This window comes from Populus alba, chromosome 10 (assembly GCF_005239225.2).
Source record: "Populus alba chromosome 10, ASM523922v2, whole genome shotgun sequence".
Classification (NCBI taxonomy): Eukaryota; Viridiplantae; Streptophyta; class Magnoliopsida; order Malpighiales; family Salicaceae; genus Populus; species Populus alba.
In genome coordinates this window covers 5,604,920-5,624,561 of record NC_133293.1, presented here as the reverse complement: position 1 = coordinate 5,624,561, position 19,642 = coordinate 5,604,920, and the positions used below count along the sequence as shown (strand labels likewise).

Here is a 19,642-nt window from a genome sequence, read left to right as displayed (position 1 = left end):
TTGGCAGCATCACAAGGCTATTATTTATGAAATGACTATAATGCCTTTCATTAATTTTTTTTAACATGCACACTATCTTGTGCAACTATAGTCATTACATTCTTATCATCTTTCTAAATCAAACTCAAAATTGATTCCATAGCTAAGTTTTTTTTTTACTCAAGGCTCTCTATTTGCAACTAGGTTATCAAATTCCTTGACTTAACTCTAACAATCTCTCCTTTTTTTAGCAAGATCTATTAGTAAACTGTTTGGTTATGAAAACAAATAAAGAGTAAAATCAATTAGCTTAAAGACGTGAAAACACTATCTTAATATGTTTATTTATTCCATACAGAGATAACATCTCTAGGATATAACTAAACATTTTAAACCTTAGAAAGAATAAGAAGAAAAGAAAAGGGAAAGAAAATATGCTTTTTGTATATCTTTTCTTTCTGTGTAATAACAAGTTTATATAGACTGGAAACATTATAATAAAACTATATGTCTATTAATGAAACTACATGACTATTAATAAAACAATTATATTTTGAATTAAACTAAATAGTTGTTATTTAGTTTTATTCTAACAATCACAAATGTAAAAATTAATCATAAAAATTAAAAGAAATAAACTAAAAAAATAATTAATCTTATTGGCAAATTATGTTCCAAGTGCCAAAGTGTCAAATGTTATCTTTTGATATTATAAATATCAATATAATAGCATAAAGAAGTCCACTAAGAAAGCCTATTCATCATGACTTTTACTCAATTTACTACACAATAGAAACCCACACTTATAAACACTTAGGAGGGAATGTTTTTTCTTTATTCACTTACAAATTACACTAACAACCCCCATTAGTTTGTAATGAATGTCTTTCCACTTGATAAAATTATGCTTACAAGAAGGTATTTTGCAATTTAAACTTCCAATTAATGTTAGAACTTGAACCATACTAAAGTTATTGGTGTTCACGGATTAAAGTAGAACTTTTTTTTTTTGTAGAATCAAAGATACTACACACACAATACTATCCAAACTCTTAAAGATGTTTACAACTATTTAGAACTTTTTATGGTCATGTGTTAAAATCTTATTATCATGAATATTTACAAGAGAAAATCCTATCTCTTGTCAAAAGCGACACCACTTTTATATTTATATAGGTGGAATTATACATGTCTTTATTACATTAGACACGAACTTTATATTCTATTAAGAGCCAACATTCATCCTCCTTTACATAATAGAACACATTGAATAATATCATAATAGAATCCAAAATTAATTATCAGTGTCCAACAAATACTAAATAGTAATTTGTTATTACCCATTAAATTTAGAGATAAGCTTCTTGCTAATCCAAAGTTAGGTTTTCATTATCGGTATTTTTAATAATGGGTTTCAACCATATTCCATTAGTTGTTTTTCTTACCATGTCTCTAGATAGTCTTTTTGTGAGAGGATCCATTAAATTATTCAAAGACTTCATATAGATAATGGTGATTACCTTATTTGTAAACAACTCTCAAACATATCCATGTTGAATACTTATATGTCATGATTTACCATTGTAAATATTATTGTAAGCTTGAAACATGGTTGTTTCATTATCTCAATATAAAAAAATAGATGATATAGGTTATGGTCATAGCTTAATATCTCGCAACATATTTTTTATTCATTATGCTTCTTTACCTACAATAGTCATAACAATAAATTATGATTTTATAGTAGAATGAGATATGCACATTTGTTTCTTAGATTCCTAAGACATTGTACCTTCTCCAAGTGAAAAAAATAAATCATAATTGGACTTATTATTACTCGAACTAGTTATCCAATTTGTATCAAAATTCTTCTTACACTTCTATAAAATCAGAATAAAATAGCCTTCCAATGATTTGTATTCTACTTACTTGTATATCTTTATAACTTGCATATAACAAAACCTATATTTAGTCTTGTACAATGCATAACATACATAATTCTTCTAGTGACACTGATATATTTTATTTGTGCTACTATTTTATCAAATTATTAATTAACTTCACACTAGAGTCAAATGAGGTATTAGCCTCCTTTATATTGAATGCTTAAACTTATTATGCATTTTCTCAATAAAATGTGACTAATTAAATGCATAGCCACTACTATGTTTCTTAATTTTGATACCTAAAATTGTATCAACTTCATAAAGATCTTTCATTTTAAAAATAGAGATGAGATACCTTTTGGTTTCAACTATCCCGATCATATTGATGCTAAAGATTAACATGTCATCTACGTAGAGCCAAATAATAACACCAAAATCTTTTTGTAAATTTAGAATAAATACACTTATCGACACCATTGTGATGAAAATAATATAACAAAATTGCTCTGTCAAACTTCATGTGCCATTGTTTTAGAGCTTACTTTAAACCATATAAAGACTTTACCAATTTATATATATTTTTTCTCATTTCCAAGAAATATAAAACCTTTAAATTGGTCCATAGACACTTCCTCCTTTAAATCTCCATTTAAGAAAGTCGTCTTAACTCTCTTTTGATGAACATGAAATTTATAAATTGATGTTAAAGCAAATAAAACTTTAATGGATGTAATTCTTTCCACTGGAGAACAAGTGTCGAAATAATTAACACCCTTCTTTTGAGTAAAGTCTTTGGCAACTAATCTTGCTTTAAGGGTTTGTATAAAACCATCAATATTGTGTTTTCTTCTAAACAACCATTTATATTCTATTGGCTTAGAACTTGGAGGTAAATCTACTAAGACCTAAGTATTGTTAGACAATATTGAATCTATTTCATCATTTACCATTTCTTTTCAAAAGGCAACATCCCTAAAAGACATAGCTTCATGGAATGTTTTTGGATCATCTTCCATATCTAGGATCATAAGTGTCCTTTTCAATATTGTATTTTTATCACCTTCCACTAAAAATGCAATTGAATCAGTATAAATAAAATATGTATCTAAGTGTTTTTCCTTTCTAACTCTTTGACTCTTTCTAGGTTCACTTGAAGTTCTGGATTTTTATGTTTTTCACTTAAAGTTAAGCTGAGAATCATCACTATTAGATTTGGTTCTTACATATTTGAACCACTTATGAATTTATTTTCAATAAATCCAACATATACAGATTCAACTATCACATTAGTTTCTAAATCCAAAAGTTTACAAACTTTTAAATTTTATGCATGACTAATAAAAACACTTTTAAGACCTTTGAGTTCTAATTTTGTTTTTTAAGGATCAAAGACTTACATGCCCCCACACTTTAAATTAATTCAGATTTGGTTTTCTACTATTCCATACTTTATAAATAGAAACATTTAATTTCTTAGATAATATTATATTATGAATGTGACATACAATAAACAAAGCTTCACCCCATAAGTCATTTGGTAACTTAGCATTCAAAAGCATGACATTGACCATATCCATTAAGCTCATATTTTTTCTTTCAGCAAGCCCGTCATGTTATGGTGTATAGGGCATGGCCATTTGATGAATTATTATGTTTTTCTCATAAAATATAGAACACTCCCTAGAAAAGTATTAACCACCTCTATCACTTCAAAGAACTTTAATTCTCCTTTCCTTTTGATTTTTTACCATTTTCTTAAATTCTTTGAATTTCTTAAAGACTTCATCTTTAGTTTTTAATAAGTAAACATAGGTAAAGCATGACATTAACCATATCCACTAAGGTCTTATTTTTGTTTTCAGCAAGTCTATTATGTTATAGTGTAAAGGTGCATTGATTTAATAAATTATTCTATTTTCTTCACAAAATGTAGAAAACTCCCTAGAAAAGTATTAATTATCTTTATCACATCTAAGAATTTTAACTCTTATTTCCTTTTGGTTTTATACCATTTTCTTAAATTATTTGAATTTCTCAAAGGTTTCATCTTTAGTTCTTAACATGAAAACATAGGTAAAGCATGGCATTGACCATATCTACTAAGGTCTTATTTCTTTCTTTCAATAAGTCCATTATGTTGTGGTGTATATGGTATGGTCATTTGATGAATTACTTTGTTTTCCTCACAAAATGTAGAAAACTTCCTAGAAAAGTATTCACCACCTTTATCACTTCTAATAATTTTAATTCTTATTTTCTTTTGATTTTCTACAATTTTCTTGAATTCTTTGAATTTCTCAAAGGCTACATATTTAGTTCTGAACAAGTTAACATAGGTAAAACAAGAACAATCATCAATGAAAGTTATGAAAGATTTTTTTTCACCCCTTGTTAACATATCATTTATTTCACATATGTCAAATTGATTGACTCAAGTAATTGATAATTTCTTTCAACCTTAAGAAAATACTTTCTAGTTATCTTAGCTTTACATATTTCACATTTATAATTATCATCATGTTGATACAAAATATAATCAAGCTTACACATATATTTCAAATATCTATAATTTAGATGATCTAATCTAGCATGCTAAAAAGAATAAGTAGATTCAACCATATAAGTAGAAACAATATTGATTTCATTAATACTGAACTTATATATGTTATCACAAGAATAACCATTTTCCACAAACATCTCACTCTTAATTATAATAACCTTATCATACTCTAAAACACTATTTAACCCTTTCTTGCTCAAAACATTAGCCGATACAAGATTTTTTCTAATTTCAAGAATATGAAACATATTGACTAAAGATAATTTTTGTCCAAAAATAAAGTACAATTCAATAGTTCCTTATTTTCTAAAACTTTGCTCGAATTATAGTTGTCCATCAAGACCTCTTAGGGTTTTTTTTTTAAAATTCTTTATAAGACTTGAACCATGCTTTGTCATTGTAGACATAAACTATTACACCAGAATCCAACTACCAATTTGAAGTCTTCACAACAGTAGTAACCATATTCAATTCAGTAATCATTCTAAATTGAATATTTGAAACCATGACAACCAACTTCTTGAATTTATCATTTTCAATTATATTCATTTTGTTAGCCCTATCTTTCTTGTTGAAATTCTTGAATATGTATTCTTTTATGTAATGCCTTTTATTTCGACAATAAAAACAAATCCTATTCTTTTTGTTAGTATTTTGTTTCTTCTTGAATTTGTTTCATTCTTTTGCACTTTTAGATTATTTTGAGTCATTTTCAATCTAATTTCAGTAACCAAATTAACTTTAGAATTTATTGTTTGCAATTCACGCATATGAGATTGAACCTTAATTTGCAAGTGTGTTTGATATTATTTAAAGGTATAATTGTTTGTTGAATGCAACATTTTCTTTCTATATTCATTCTAGGATTAATGAATTTTTGATAAAACAACCCAATGAATCAAGAACTTTGATATCAAGATCACTAAGTTTTGATATCAAGATTTGAATTCATGGACTTGATCCATAAATGAATTGTTGTTAGTAATCTCATACTCAAAAAATTTTAAAGCAAGAAAACAATCAGAACTTGATTTTTCTTATTTTTGGTGTGTCTTTAAGGTTGCTCAAATCTCATTTGGCGACTTTAATTTGAAGAAGATGTCATAAAATTGACTAGTCAAAGTGTTCAGAAGCCAACTAGGAGAGCCCAATGTACCATAACTTTCATTGAATTTACTACACAATAGAAACTCACACTTATAAACGCTTAAGAGAAAGTGTTTATTTTTAATGTGGGATAAAACTCTTTTCATTCTTTATTCACTTACAAACTACACCAACTAGATTTGGATAAAATCCCATTTTTAAGAACACTAGTTTTGATCAAAATCTCACAATCTTTCACAATTTAATTCAACTTTAGCTAGAATTAAATCAATATATGACTTTGAGTTTTAAGAAAGTTTGTATCATGATGCCTTTTAGTTGAGAGGAGAGCATTAGTTAGAGTTTGTGAAATTGAGTTAAGAAGATCAAGAGAGAATGGGTTAGTGAGTGAAGTTTGGAGCTCAGAAAAATCAAGGAGAAGAAGGGTTTGGAGATGAACAAGTTTGGGTTTTATTGAACCCCACTTCCCTTTGAAAGATTGTATTAATTGGATATGTTAGTCTAAAAAGGAGTGTAAAAGGTCATTTGAGAGAGTTATTGGATTGTTTTCTAGTGTCGCATGTAAGTGAGAGGCATTAGGGAGTCGTAGGAGTCATTACCAAGTGTTCGGTTCAGGCTCGCTAGGAAACCCGAGTGTGTTGATTTTATCAGAGATTCCAAGGTAAGAGACTGATTGTGGCTAGGAAAGGTATTAGCCTATCCCACTTGAGGTAAGTTTGCACTGTGTGGGTTTGAATATGGTTTAAAGATTCTTTTTATGGGTTCCTAACCGATAGTTTATCTACTGACTTATAATTAAGATTTATTCGTGTGATTGAAACTGATATTTGATAATTTATTATGGACTCGTGTACACAAATAAATTCTTATGAAAACGGTTTTCTGTAATTGATATTGTGGTAAGAAAAAAAAATACACTCAATTAAAATTGATGAATATTTAGAATAACTTAGAGATTTTTCTTGTCAAATCCTAATATTCAAATGTCACTCTCACTCGTAGGTTTAACATTCTATACCAGAATATTGACCATTAATTCTCATGAATTAAAAAAAAAAAAAAACTAGGCATTTGAAATATTGGTCAAATTCTCATGGATCTTATAAATTGGTTATTGAATGAAAAAAATGCATGCTAAAGAAAACAACAAAAAAAATATCGTATTTTATTTATTATTATTTTAAAAAAAATATATGATTTTTTTTTGTATATATTTTTAGAAAATTAGTTGTATGCAACACGCAAAAAGACACATTTTTTATATTTATTTATATAGTTTTTGTAAGACCACATTTGACAAATAATTCTTGAAATGAAAACAACTTAAAGAAGTCTAAAGGTGTTTGCTAAACACACCATTATCAAATAAACATTCAAAATCAAACCAAACAAAGCCTAACGATTGGCTGGATTAACCCGGAAACAAACCAAAAAAGAAAAACCAAAACCAAAACAAATTAAACTCAACAAAAACATAAAAAACTTAAAATTCTTTCAAACAAAACAAATCAATCACATGAAAAACAAAGAACATGAAGAACATTCATTGGAAATTCTATAAACATAACTCTCAAACCAGGTCAGATCTCAAACAAAAAATGGCATTGTTTTGTTTGCAATCATGCATAGATTAAGAATCAGGGATTCATTTACTTCGATTATCATCAAATCAACACGATTTTATCAATAATGGATTTTGGTTCAAAACCAAAACTCTAAAATTAAAACCCTCTAAAACATGTTATTGATACATAAAACTCCTATATTATTTACTAATAATGACATACAAACTCGTGTAAATTAGAATTTAATCAAAACAATCTCTAAAACTAGTACCTAGGATAAGCTTCATTGGATGAATCTGCAGAAACCAAAACACAGAAAAAGCCAGAAAACCCAGAAAACTAAATCAAACCCAGAATGATTATTTTAGGCCTTTAAGGCATGCTTCCCTCATCCCTATAGATAACATTATCAATGACGAGTATGATTGGAACAAAACAACAACAAAACTAAAAAAGATGCATTAATTTTCAATCTAAAAAATTGTTAACTCAAAACAAAAGGCATGCTTGAACAATCTAAACTTCAAAATTTATCTTTTGCCGTTTCAAAGGACTAAACCACATCTCTAGAACCTATGACCATGCCCTTATTAAATAGAAAACACACCTTCTTGTTTCCATATTTGGCGTTCATCAAATCAAACAAACATGTAATATAATGTATAAGAGCCATCATTAATATGTCAAACATTCAAAACATTGCATTTAAATACAAGAAATCGATCCAGCAGATCTTATGGACTCCACTTTCAAGGTTTGAATGTATATACCTTCTAAGCTTAAGAATCTCCAAATCAGAAAAGATTTTTGATGTTGCTTTCCTTTCCCTTCATCTCCAGACTTAACGAAACAAAATTGAAGCTTCCAAATTTTAATGGATTGGATTTTCTTTGCACCCTAACCAAAGTTTCTTTCTTCTTCTCTCTTTTTAGCCCCTCATTCTTTTTTTGCTTCTAGTTACCACTTCTTTTGGATTTAGAGTTTTTAGATGAGTTTGTTAGGGTTTTAACAAACTAAAACTAAGCTAGTTTTATCACATAATTAATGGTTTTGAGTTTATATAGTTTTGTAAGAAACTTGGAGGCCAAAGTGAGGAGTTTTTGGCCTTTAGATCTAGAGAGAAGGGTTTTAAACCCTTGATAGTAATCCTCTAGTGGTTTTTAAGTGGGAACACATGAAACAGTTAGGTGGTTTTCTGGCAAATAAGTGTCTCAATCAAGGCTGATTGGGTTGGTCACTTTTGTGGCTTCACTGGAGCAACTCCAACATCAATGTTACCTAAGACCACCTTAACTTGGTAGAGGAGATATCTTTTGATTGGATCCATTCTTGCTTAATTTGGAGGTCTGTAGCTTCACAATCAACCGTTTGAAAGTATCAATCTAAACAACGTAACAACTAAAACTGGAGTGCTAACTGATTAGGGACAAGATGTTGTGGAGATCAATGAAGAATATGGGATGTAAACATTTGATTTCAAAGATATAGGGTTGTAAAAGGGGTGTTTCTCAATTAAATGGTAGTGGTTGCAGCCTTCAAAGTGGTTGAAAATACCATATTCATTAACCTGAAAGTACCCACTCAATTAGCTAAAAACTAAAGAAGAATATGCACAATATCTAGAATGACACCATTTTGGCTAAACCCTATAGATTAGGGTTTTTTGATTTGGGATTTGGCAATTTTCAATTTGATCCCTATTCTTCTAATTTTGTTTAATTTTACCCGTCATCTCTCCCTAAACTCCTAATTTCATGCAGTTGCGTCCCTGCCAGATTTCATTGCTAGCCTTAAATTTGAGGACCTTGAATGACCATCAAACTTTCAATTTTCTTTGATCTAACCTCTATTTTTATCGATTTTAGTCCCTAAAGTCACACGCTTTTTGCCAATTAGTCCTTGGTTCACAAAATGTTCAATTAAGTCACTAATTGCTCATTATATTTTGAATTTTATATAATTAAACCCCTGATTTTACCAATTAGACTTTCTAAGATCCAATTTCAATCCCAAACTTTGATTTGTTTCAATTAACATTCAAATTGAACTCCAAAAGCTTATTTCTCTTGCAATTGAGTCGTCAATAAATTTAATTAAACCTTTCAAAATTTTAATTGAGTTCATAGACACCCAAATAAAGCATTTTCACTAACGAGGCCCTTTGTTAATCAAAATTAGGTTTCTAATTTTGCCAATTTTTGGACACTTTGATCTACTAGTTTTTTCTTGGCATTTTGGTTTTTCGCTAACAAACTTTGGCGATCCTTTTTAGGCTTTTTTCATGTGATTTTTTCTATTTTTATATGGGGGTTTTTTTAAAAGAAAAAAAACAAGTGAGTAGCAACATCTAGTATTTTCATGGAGGGTTTTTTTTTTTTTTTTTGCAAGCTTTTATGGTGAGTTGATGGAAGAAATGAAAGAAAATAGAGGAGGATAGGGTTAGGCTATTTTCATTTTTTTTTTTTTTTTTTTGCAAGCTTTTTGAAATGCTAAAGGCAAAGAAGATATCTATTTTTAAAAGGCTAGAGTGAGAGAAAAGGGGGATGGTAGATGCTAATAGTGGCGGCGGCAGTAGAGGCTAGGAGACAGTGTTGTGTAAAGATATAGTAAATAGAGTGTTAGAAGAGATACTAGCAATGCTTTAATGTAAGACAAAATAAAATAATATTTATTCAGATTTTGAATTTTGTTCAAAATAAAATAATATTTAAATAAATAATAATAATAATTTTCTAAAAATAATATATTAATTTATTACATTAAAAACAAAATAAATTAAACTCTTTGGTTTAAATATATGTTATAATATACACTTCAAATACTAGATAAAACACGAGTTATATTGTTATTATAGTTTGTTGTTCTGTCTTCTTTAAAATCTACCAAAAAAAAAAACAAAAAAAATTATCTAGTCTAACTCTATTTATTGTTCAACAAACCAAATACTACCTTAACGAACCTATCCTGACGAAAAAAAATAATAATAGAAGTTTTATCTCCATTTCTCTCTTTTTCATATTAATTAACCTAATCTATATAAAAAAAAATCTGATTTTTTATAAAAAAATAAATGTTCCTTAAAAATTGTTTTTCTTGTTATTAGTGTCACACCATCAATCATATACTATGTCACCCATTAAATCGAGGACATACATAACACCTCAATATTAAAATATCATCTAAGAATTTTTTTTATATTATTCATGTCACATTTTTAATTTCACTTAATTATTATAATTTGAAAAGTATGCATTCATTTATAAAAAACTTCAAAATATACATATTTATTATGTTATTATCTTGAAAAAAAATATATTAATTTTTTTGTTATTATTTTGAACCAATTCACACCATTAATCAAGGCTAAGGATAACCTTGTTCGGTAATATGATGTATAATATTTTTTTTAAATGTTTGTTTAATTAAAAATATATTAAAATAATGTATTTTTATATTTTTGATATCAATATGTTAAAATAATTTAAAAAACATATCTAAAAAAATATTAATTTAATATTTTCTTCAAATAAATAAATATTTTAAAAAATAGGTAAAAAAAGAAAATGAAATAAAGTATTAGCTAAAAAACTAAAGGCTATGGGGTAAATACATTCACAGAACATTGTGGACATACTGTGTATTTTTTAATAATTCATTTTGGTCCTTGAAGTTTTATCTTGGGTGATTTAATCTTAATTAAGGACCAATTACTTTTGATTTCTTAGGAAATTATTGAATTAAAAGTAGAGGGACCTAATTGAAAAAGGAGCCAAACATGAGTGATTTTCCATAAAGGTTTTAAGAAATACACTTAGGTCGTCAAACTTTAAAAACAATGTAAATTAGACAATTTAAGTCCCTTTAGATGTAAAAAAATTAGTTTTGGTACAAAATTTTATTTGTATTATTTTTCAGTTCCTGATTAGAAAGAGAAGACATAAAAGGATCACCAAATTATTATGATGAGAGAGAAGCTCATTGTTCAAGCAATTTCCGACCATTAAAATAAATTTTTCTAAGTTCAAGAGTTTCATGAAATGAAATAGGCTTGATGGTGGTTATTTAGAACCTTAATGTTGCATGAAAAAACAAATTTAAGCCAAGAAAAACAAATCTAACCTGATTTGATTTTGTATTTTTGAAACTTTTTTTTAGCTATTTTGAGTTGATAGAATTGTTTATGGGTGTTCCAAGGGTGTTGATAATGTGTTTTTGGGTTGAAATGACTTAAAAATTAAATTTTTTGAACAAAAAAGGATCTGTCTTGATTTTCTACCCACCATAGTGTGGTCATAATCTAAGCTCACAAATGACGTGTCATCTACATATATATATTTTTTAAAAATTAGGGTTGTTCACCTTTTTAAAATTAATATAAAAAAACTAAACCAAGCCCAAATGCACAAGCCCTGGTTTTAAGCCCGCCCATGTGCCTCAAATTTTTTTTATAATGGCCGAGGCGTGTTGGGTTGTTTTTTGCCCTTTTTTTTAAGGTTAAATATTAATTTAAGAAAAAAATTATTTTAACTCAGTTGTGTCCATGAGTTAAAGCAAGTTTGAAAAGTTAAGTCATGATATCAGTACTATTTTTTCCCTAATATTGCTTTTTTAAATGATATCTTTTTTTCATGTCTTTTTTCTTAAATAATTTTTAAATTTATATTTCAATTAATATCACACCTCTATGATTTGTTTTCTTATTTAACGTTTTTTAGATAAAGATTTGTTTTTCAATGATGTTATGTGTATTTAGTTTTTGAAAAGATTATTATTATTTATCTATAATTTCTTTTAATATTTTATATAAATGAACTTTATTTTTGAAAATAAAAAATATTTATTTTCAGATAATATTTCTGATATATTTATCCTTTTTATAATATATTTTTATTTTATTTTATTCAATCAATTTAAAATATATCTATTTCTATTATCATTTGATTAAATAAAATATTTATTTTAACAAAAATTTTTAGCAAGCATAATCGGGTAAATATCATTTTTTTCAATACTAAATATTTTGATTTATATTTATTTTTTAATTGTTTTTTGTTATTATTAATAATTTTTTTCTTATTTATTAATATATATAATTCTCAATTTATTTTATCTCCACACACACACACGTATAAGATTTTTTTTATTTACTAAAAACATATTAAAAATAATAATTCAATATAGACATTTTTGTTTTCTGAAAAAAAATATCTAACTTGTAATATAGCGCGAGAAATACTAGTAGTAACGTAACGGAGGGAGTCTCGAAATAATGTTGACCTCTCTCCCTAGTCTCCACAGAATCTTCAGTCAACTAAAAAGCTCGTGCCCCTTCCGTGCTCTCCCTCCTTTTATCATCTCTCTCCCTCTCAACTACCGATCCCAAAATTGAAATCTCACAGGGATCCTTTTTTTCTCTCTCTCTCACTTAATTTTACTGAGAGAAGCCAATCTTTCTGCTCTTGTTATAGATTAGGGTTTTGATGTTTGCTAGGTTAACAAATAATGGTTTATGTGTTGTGATTGTGTGATGCCATTCTAGTTGATTGTTATTACTATTATTGTATAAATTAAATTTGATTAGCTAGGGTTGTGTATTTGGGGATTTGACATGACAGAATCTTCGAAAGCTCGCGTCACCATTACTCTTGGCCGCAGTGGTCAGGTATTTTTTTTTCCCTTCCAACCCTCCCTTTTCTTTAATCTGAAAAATTAGGTTTTTTTGTAGTTATGGATTGTTCTAATGGAAGACTTTATTGTTGCTTGGAGAGAATTAATTTTAATTGTTTGTTTAATATGGGAGAAAAGTGTTGAAAGAGAGATTATATTAAAAGAAAAATTAGCAGTAATAATGTTTTCATGATAAGGAGATACCTTTGGGTATTGTATAATCGCTTTGATTCATAGGTGTGAGTAACCTTACAGGTGGTAAAGAGAGCTGCAACGATATCGGATGATTATTCCAATTCTCAGCAAGGTGCTGGGAGTAAGCGGTCTGTTATGGATAGATTAGGACACCAACTTAGCAACAAACGGTGTGTTTGCTTTTGTTTTTGTGTGGTAGTTATGTGACTTTGATGTTTGTGGAACAGTATTCTGCTTCGCAATTCTTAGGTGGAGAATGTTATTGTTTATATTTGCTTTTATGCAGGCAAAGAGGGGACAGTAGTTTGACAAGTTTAGGTTCTAATGGTGTGAAAGGTAATAGCCTTACTCTACTGCATTGAATGTTTTTAGACATTTTCTGATAATTGACCTTCTTGCATGTATTTGATACTAAGATGCTCGCATTGATAAAGATGACCTTCGATACAAACTCATGCAAAAGAATGTATTTAGAAGAGCTCAAAGTGATGATGACCAGAAAACCATGGACCTCCGTGAAAAGCTTTCAAGGACAGTTCAGCCTTCAGGCCATCCACTCAGTACCAATCTTGATGCACGGCAGCGTATGCCTGAGCCAACAGACACTAGTATCTTAGGGAGAATTCCTCCAACAAGAAGTGCAGATGATTTACATCACATGTACTCCTCTAGAAATTCCTTTTCTTCTTGGACTTTGGATCATATACGGCGAAGATCTCCAGATAGAGTTATAAGTTCTTCTAGGGGTTTATCGCCACCCAGAAACGTGGATAATCTACAGCGAAGGCCTTTGAACAGGACATATGATGATTTTAGAACAGTTTCATATATGAATAAAGATGTTCTTGATACTCCAAGGTCTGTGAGCAGTTCCTCAACTTTTATGACAAAATCTGCCATGCCTCCACCGTCAACTGTACCTGCTACGTCTGTGGCACCATGTATGAGCCAACTTCCTCCACCAAGTGGCATTGTGCATAAGAGTTCATATGCGGTACTAGTTTGTTGACTTCTGGCACTTGCATTGCCCACTCACAACACATAAGACATGCAACTGCTTATTTTGATTAATTTCTTGCTTATTGTGTATCATGACTTGATGTGCTTTATATGAGTAGTGGTTACTTACAATGTTAGCTTACAGAAAATGGAAGATGTCTGTTATGTTTACACCAAGTATTCAGCTAGTTTACCTGTGATAGTTTTAACCTTTTAATCACTGCTATGACTAATCGTTGAATATTTCACGTGCTTGGTAAATTTTCTGTATTTGATGTGGCCTGGCAGTTTAATTGTTAGGCTTGCAAATATGAATGTGAGAGAGGGAGCTGCACATATACGTAAATATTGAAAATTTTTGCTGCATATCTACCTGACAGAAGAAAGAAAGAAATTGTAAAATGGCAAACACAAATATAGTAGGAAATGGAAAGATTAAGGAAAACTTCTGGGGGAATCAGTGAACTAGGCCAGCTACTTTACTGGCTAAAATTATCTGGTTCCTTATGATTGGGCACACGAGTCTTTTGCTGAACCAGGAATTCTATATCACTAACTCAAATGGCCTGTTTAGAGTCTGAAGACAGTTTAATTTGAAATTGTAGAGAACGAGTGGACTAAGCCAATATAGGAAATGGAAAGATTAAGGGAAACTTCTGGTGGAATCAGTGAACTAGGCCAGCTATATAACTGGCTAAAATTATATGCCTCGTTATGATTGGGCACATGATTCTTTTGCTGAACTAGGAATTCTTTATTGCTAATTTGAATGGCTTGTTTAGAGTCTGAAGACAGTTTGATTTGAAATTGTAGAGAACGAGTGGACTAAGCCAATAGCAAGGCTCCACTTCTGCAGAAAAATCTAGTTCTGAGTCAGATTTTTGGATGTACTTCTGTCTTGTTACTGATTCCAATTTTCTGCCCTCTCTTTTTAACTCATGCTCCTTCTATCCCCCAAAGAATCCATTTTTCCTATTTTGGTTTGTCCTGAAATATATGTCTAGTTAGGGGATTGTTGCTTTATTTTTCCTTCATTATTCAAAATATTTACTTTTTGCATAAACTCTGAAAAAAGTGTGCAAAAATATAGATTTGCTCTACATATATTGAGTTCTTTTAAGATTGTGTAAAGTTAATTAGGACAATCTTTGTAGGGACAAAGGGAGTAGTAGTTTCCTTTGGGTTCATGTGAACCAAGTGCAAGTCATTTGTTGCCTGATAGCTTATAGAGCTAACTTCCTCTTTAAGGATAACCCAGATTTCCCAAATAAACAAACACCTACTAACTTCTTATCTATTTCCGGCTTCTACGTAGGCTGAAGAACAACAAACTGTTGAAGGCCTACTACATTCATTGGGATTAGGGAAATATGTCATTCTTTTCAAGGCTGAGGAGGTACACAAATATTCCACTTGTTTTAATAAATTTTTTCATAGACTATGGATGCTATCTTCTTATTTGTTTTATAATTGCACATTATTTTATGTGAAAGATGAAGGTTATGTGATTTGTGCAATTTGACCACTATGGGGCTTCATGCCATGGAGCAACGACAAAAAAAGAAGAGTGGACATTGCAATTGTATTATTTCCTTGTTAGGATTATAATCTACACGTCATATTTTTTAATTTCATACTTGCATGATGCATCACCCCCCTCCCCCCTGTTTGTGCTGGCGGGGGCATCTTCCCACCACCTGTTGTATGCCAAGGAGAATAATATCATGTACTGGAACTTCTATTTTTTCAAGCCACCTAATTTAAGATTCGTGTAATGTATCAAACAGGTAGATATGCCTGCATTGAAGCAGATGGGGGAAAGTGACCTCAAAGAGCTGGGCATACCTATGGTAATTTTCCTTCTTTTCCTTTACTTGTCTACTATCTTGGGTGCTATTTTGTAATGGCATATGATGTCCAAGTCTGTTTCATGCTCATGTTTTCTGCATCTCAAGTATTTCACTGTCTTGTGATATTTAAAATGTTGATACAAAAATTGTTGAAGCATGCATGATTAATCTTTTAGTTATTTGAAATGAATTACTTTATTGTACAAACTTAACTGGCATCTATGTACCCTGCCAGTCAAGAAGTCTCAAGTTCGAGCCTCTCCTTTTTAAAAATATAAAAAGAAACCTTTTCATGATATCTTAGCTGTCATTATACTTTAAAGACTTATCATCATCACCATCATTACTAGTGATGGTTTTTCAATTTGATGCAATTTTTTTTAGTTATTAAGAACTGTAGAGACTGCCTCTTCTTGTGAGATGAGTTTTTGCAATAAGAAAAATTATTAGGGGGGAGAGGGCATGGTGGATGTTTCTTCTTCTGAATAAATATTCACTGAAGTGAACAATATTTATGTTAAAAAAACATGGAAAATACTTGGCAAAAATAAGGGTTGTAGATTCACAGTATTAAGAAATGTAGAGACTGCCTCTGCGCGTGAGATGAGTTTTTGCACTCTAAAATTTGTTAATGACATTGTGCTTGGTGGATTTTTCTTCTTCTGAATAAATATTGCACCGAGTTAAAAATATTTATTTTAAAAAAACATGGAAAATACTGGGCGAAAATGAGGGTTGTGGATTCACGGTACCTTGAAGTACTAAGTTGTGTTTCACCAAATGAATGATCATTATTCCATTTGTTTCGGAAAATATCTGATTTGCATGATGCGTTCTTTTTGCTTATTGAAACAAAAGCTGTGGTGGCACTTCCCTGGGATACCCCACACACCTCGTAATTATTCTTAAATTTGCATTTCGGTAATCACTAACATTAATGTTGGTCTCCTTTGAACATTTTCTGAAATGCAGGGGCCAAGAAAGAAGATTCTTCTCGCACTCCTGCCTCGTTCCAAATGGCATCCTTGACGGATGTACTTTGAGATTCTAGTCATGCTTGGATTATGTAGTTATCTAAAATGAGAAGCTCGTATAGAACGATCTTTTTGTGAAGTATTATTTTGTGCGTTTGTCCTCATTTTAGGTTAGGAATAGCCCACGAATCTTTTGTCAAATAACTGCTTCCAAGATATAACTCTATTAGCTAGCATTTTGATTACTGGCAGAGGAAAATTTTGACATGCAGGATTTTTTTTCCATTAATATGTTTCTTCATTTTCATGTAGTGTGTTTTGAGCTTGAATTCGAATCAGGCAGGATTATTCCTGGTTGATGATTAGACTGGGGATTGGGGCAGGGCCGGTATGAGCATCGAGGTTGCCCTCTAGGGTGTTCGTAATCTCAATTGAAACATCGAAATGTTTGGTTATAACATGCATGAGAGAATCAGCCAAGAGATTAAATCCGTTTTTGTTCTTATCTGAATGCTGGGTGTGTTTGTAGACCTTAAACCACTCTTTCTCAAATGAGGTCCATTTAGGGTGTGTTTGTGAGGACTTTAGGGGAGGAAGAGGATGGCTGGATAGGTGGGTGGCGCTCTCTTTTGTGTATAACTAGTTTGTATGACCCTGTTAAGTTGAGGGATAAAAAAAATTTTTAATTTTTTTTTCAAGTTTTAGGGTATTTTTTGGCTTTATTATTAAATTGAAAAAATATAGTAGTATATTTTTTTATTATTTTTCTATTAACATATATCTTATTTATCTCAATAAATACAATGCTTTTGAAATTATTGTTTCAATTTAAAAAATAGATTTTATAATTGTTAAAGTAAATTAATAAAAATATTAAAATAATAATTTTTATATTTTATATGCAATTGAAAGCTAAAAAAATTAAAAAAATTATAAGTGGAAGAAAATCATGTTCAAAATATATTTTAAAAATTTCAAAAATAAAAAAAAACATTTTGAATCGAGTTTTCATGAATAATTTATTATTAGTATTATTATTTTCATATTATATATATAATAATTAGAAAATTATTAAAATTCAAATAAATATTTAAAAATTATATCAATACTGAAAAGTAAGTAAATGGAGTAAATTTTGTTTTGAATAGCTCAAAAAAACAAGGAAAAAAAAACCAACAAAGGGTCAGGCTAGACCTCAATGCTCGATCTTATTTTATTTTTTTATTAAGTATTATCTTGCTTTTAATTTTTAATTTTTTTTAAAAATACACAAACAACATGCCTAAATAATAAATATTGATACAACATTGTTGAAACCCATGATCTCTAGGCTTTGCCTGGCATACCAACAAAAAGAGCTATGTTAAAAAGTTATTAAAACGATTAAACAAATATATTATAGTAATTCATTGTTTATAATAAACCCTGTTATTCCAGTAGTAAAGTATAATTCTTAATCCTCTCAATTTTCTCTGATTGGTTCCTCTATCTTTTTCCCTATAATTTTTAATGGTCTGAATTTGATCTAATTCACCCATCCTTGTCGATACAGTTTTAATGTGAGGAACGGAAACTCGCTACAGAACTTTGTATATCAACTCATCCTGAATCAGTCACTCGAAAACAGGTAGGGGGTGACGGTGGTAATTTTATGTGATGCTGCTTCTTTTATAAAATTATCCTAAATCCCTAATTATACAGGAGACCTTGTACAGGTTCATTGACATTGAAACCTAATTTTAGAACATTCATATAAAAAAACGACGACATCACCAAATAAATTTATAGAAGATTAATTTTAAGGGTGTAGCTTAATTGATTAAATTTTAAATTTATTTTCTAGAAATTATTAGTTAAAGCACTACAAATTTCAATGTTATTGAAGGATTTATCTGATCATTATTAACTTCAAGGCTTCGAGGAATTAATTGAGATGCACATAAACTGATTCAAATACTTACAAATATAAAAAAGATAAAATTCACATACCAGTAGTGACATCCAACGTGACGAATTCTAAAGATTATTAGTGTGCCTGCAAGTTTTAAAAGTTTCAGAAATGCTATATTAAATAAATTTTATTTAAAAAATTATTAAATTGATATATTTTTTTAATATTTTTAATAATTTTTATATGTTAACATAAAAATAAAAAAAATATTTTAATATATTTTCAAATAAAAAAAACTTTTAAAAAACATGATGCAAAAATTCTCAAGATACTTCCACGAAATGCCTCCTAATTAACCATCCCTTTATTAAGTCTTAATATTACCCTTTTGCCTTCAGTTCTCTATCTCTCCACAGTTTTAATTTAGTGCTCTTTTGATTCAAGATTTTCATCTATCTAACTCTTTCGAAGAGTGACGGTTGTTTTTGTTGTAAAGTTTGTATCCGACAGCTTAGTGTTGGTTGGAGAGGAAAATTTGGTGTCAAGCTGGGGAATTACAGAACAAAAAACCACAGATTCCACACTCGATTCTTCCAAAACAAATATTTGAAACATTGTAGGCCTATAGATGAATAGGAAAAAGAAGCAAAAAGCAGTAAGAAATGCTAGTACTTGTCAAGAGCTCGCCAATTGTTTGATGAAATACCAGCTAGTTTTCCAATAAACTTCTTGCCCCCGCGTACATATTAGCATGTACTTTTTAAAACCCTAATAACTTCGCGTTGAGGACAGGGTTTATTCAAAAAGGCAAGCATAGCAAGCATGGAAATCATACTGTGTAAGCTTTGCTTTCTTTCTCCTATCTTTGAATATATTGTTCCTTTGAACTTTGTTGATTAACACCTCAAGCTTTTTTTGACTTTTCATGTCTGGTATAGTTGGGAAGGAGGATGCTTTTTATATTATCGT

At 29.6% G+C, this 19,642-nt stretch overlaps 1 protein-coding gene across 1 annotated transcript; it reads left to right on the top strand.

Annotated features, from left to right (window-relative positions):
* The first annotated feature begins 12,359 nt into the window (after nt 1–12,359).
* Nucleotides 12,360–17,089, top strand: LOC118044702 (uncharacterized). The gene is made up of 7 exons (XM_035053139.2): nt 12,360–12,759; nt 13,020–13,129; nt 13,246–13,295; nt 13,376–13,953; nt 15,274–15,354; nt 15,746–15,808; nt 16,781–17,089. The coding sequence occupies exons 1-7, from the start codon at nt 12,706–12,708 to the stop codon at nt 16,835–16,837; spliced, it is 993 nt and encodes a 330-aa protein (XP_034909030.1). The 5' UTR covers nt 12,360–12,705; the 3' UTR covers nt 16,838–17,089.
* The last annotated feature ends 2,553 nt before the right edge of the window (nt 17,090–19,642 follow it).

What these genes read in the sequence shown, in the direction of transcription:
- LOC118044702 (XM_035053139.2), top strand. Translation starts at nt 12,706, where the DNA reads ATGACAGAATCTTCGAAAGCTCGCGTCACCATTACTCTTGGCCGCAGT. An exon ending in TTCTTTTCAAGGCTGAGGAG is followed by an intron (nt 15,355 to 15,745) that starts GTACACAAATAT and finishes TGTATCAAACAG; the next exon opens with GTAGATATGCCTGCATTGAA. An exon ending in AAGAGCTGGGCATACCTATG is followed by an intron (nt 15,809 to 16,780) that starts GTAATTTTCCTT and finishes TCTGAAATGCAG; the next exon opens with GGGCCAAGAAAGAAGATTCT.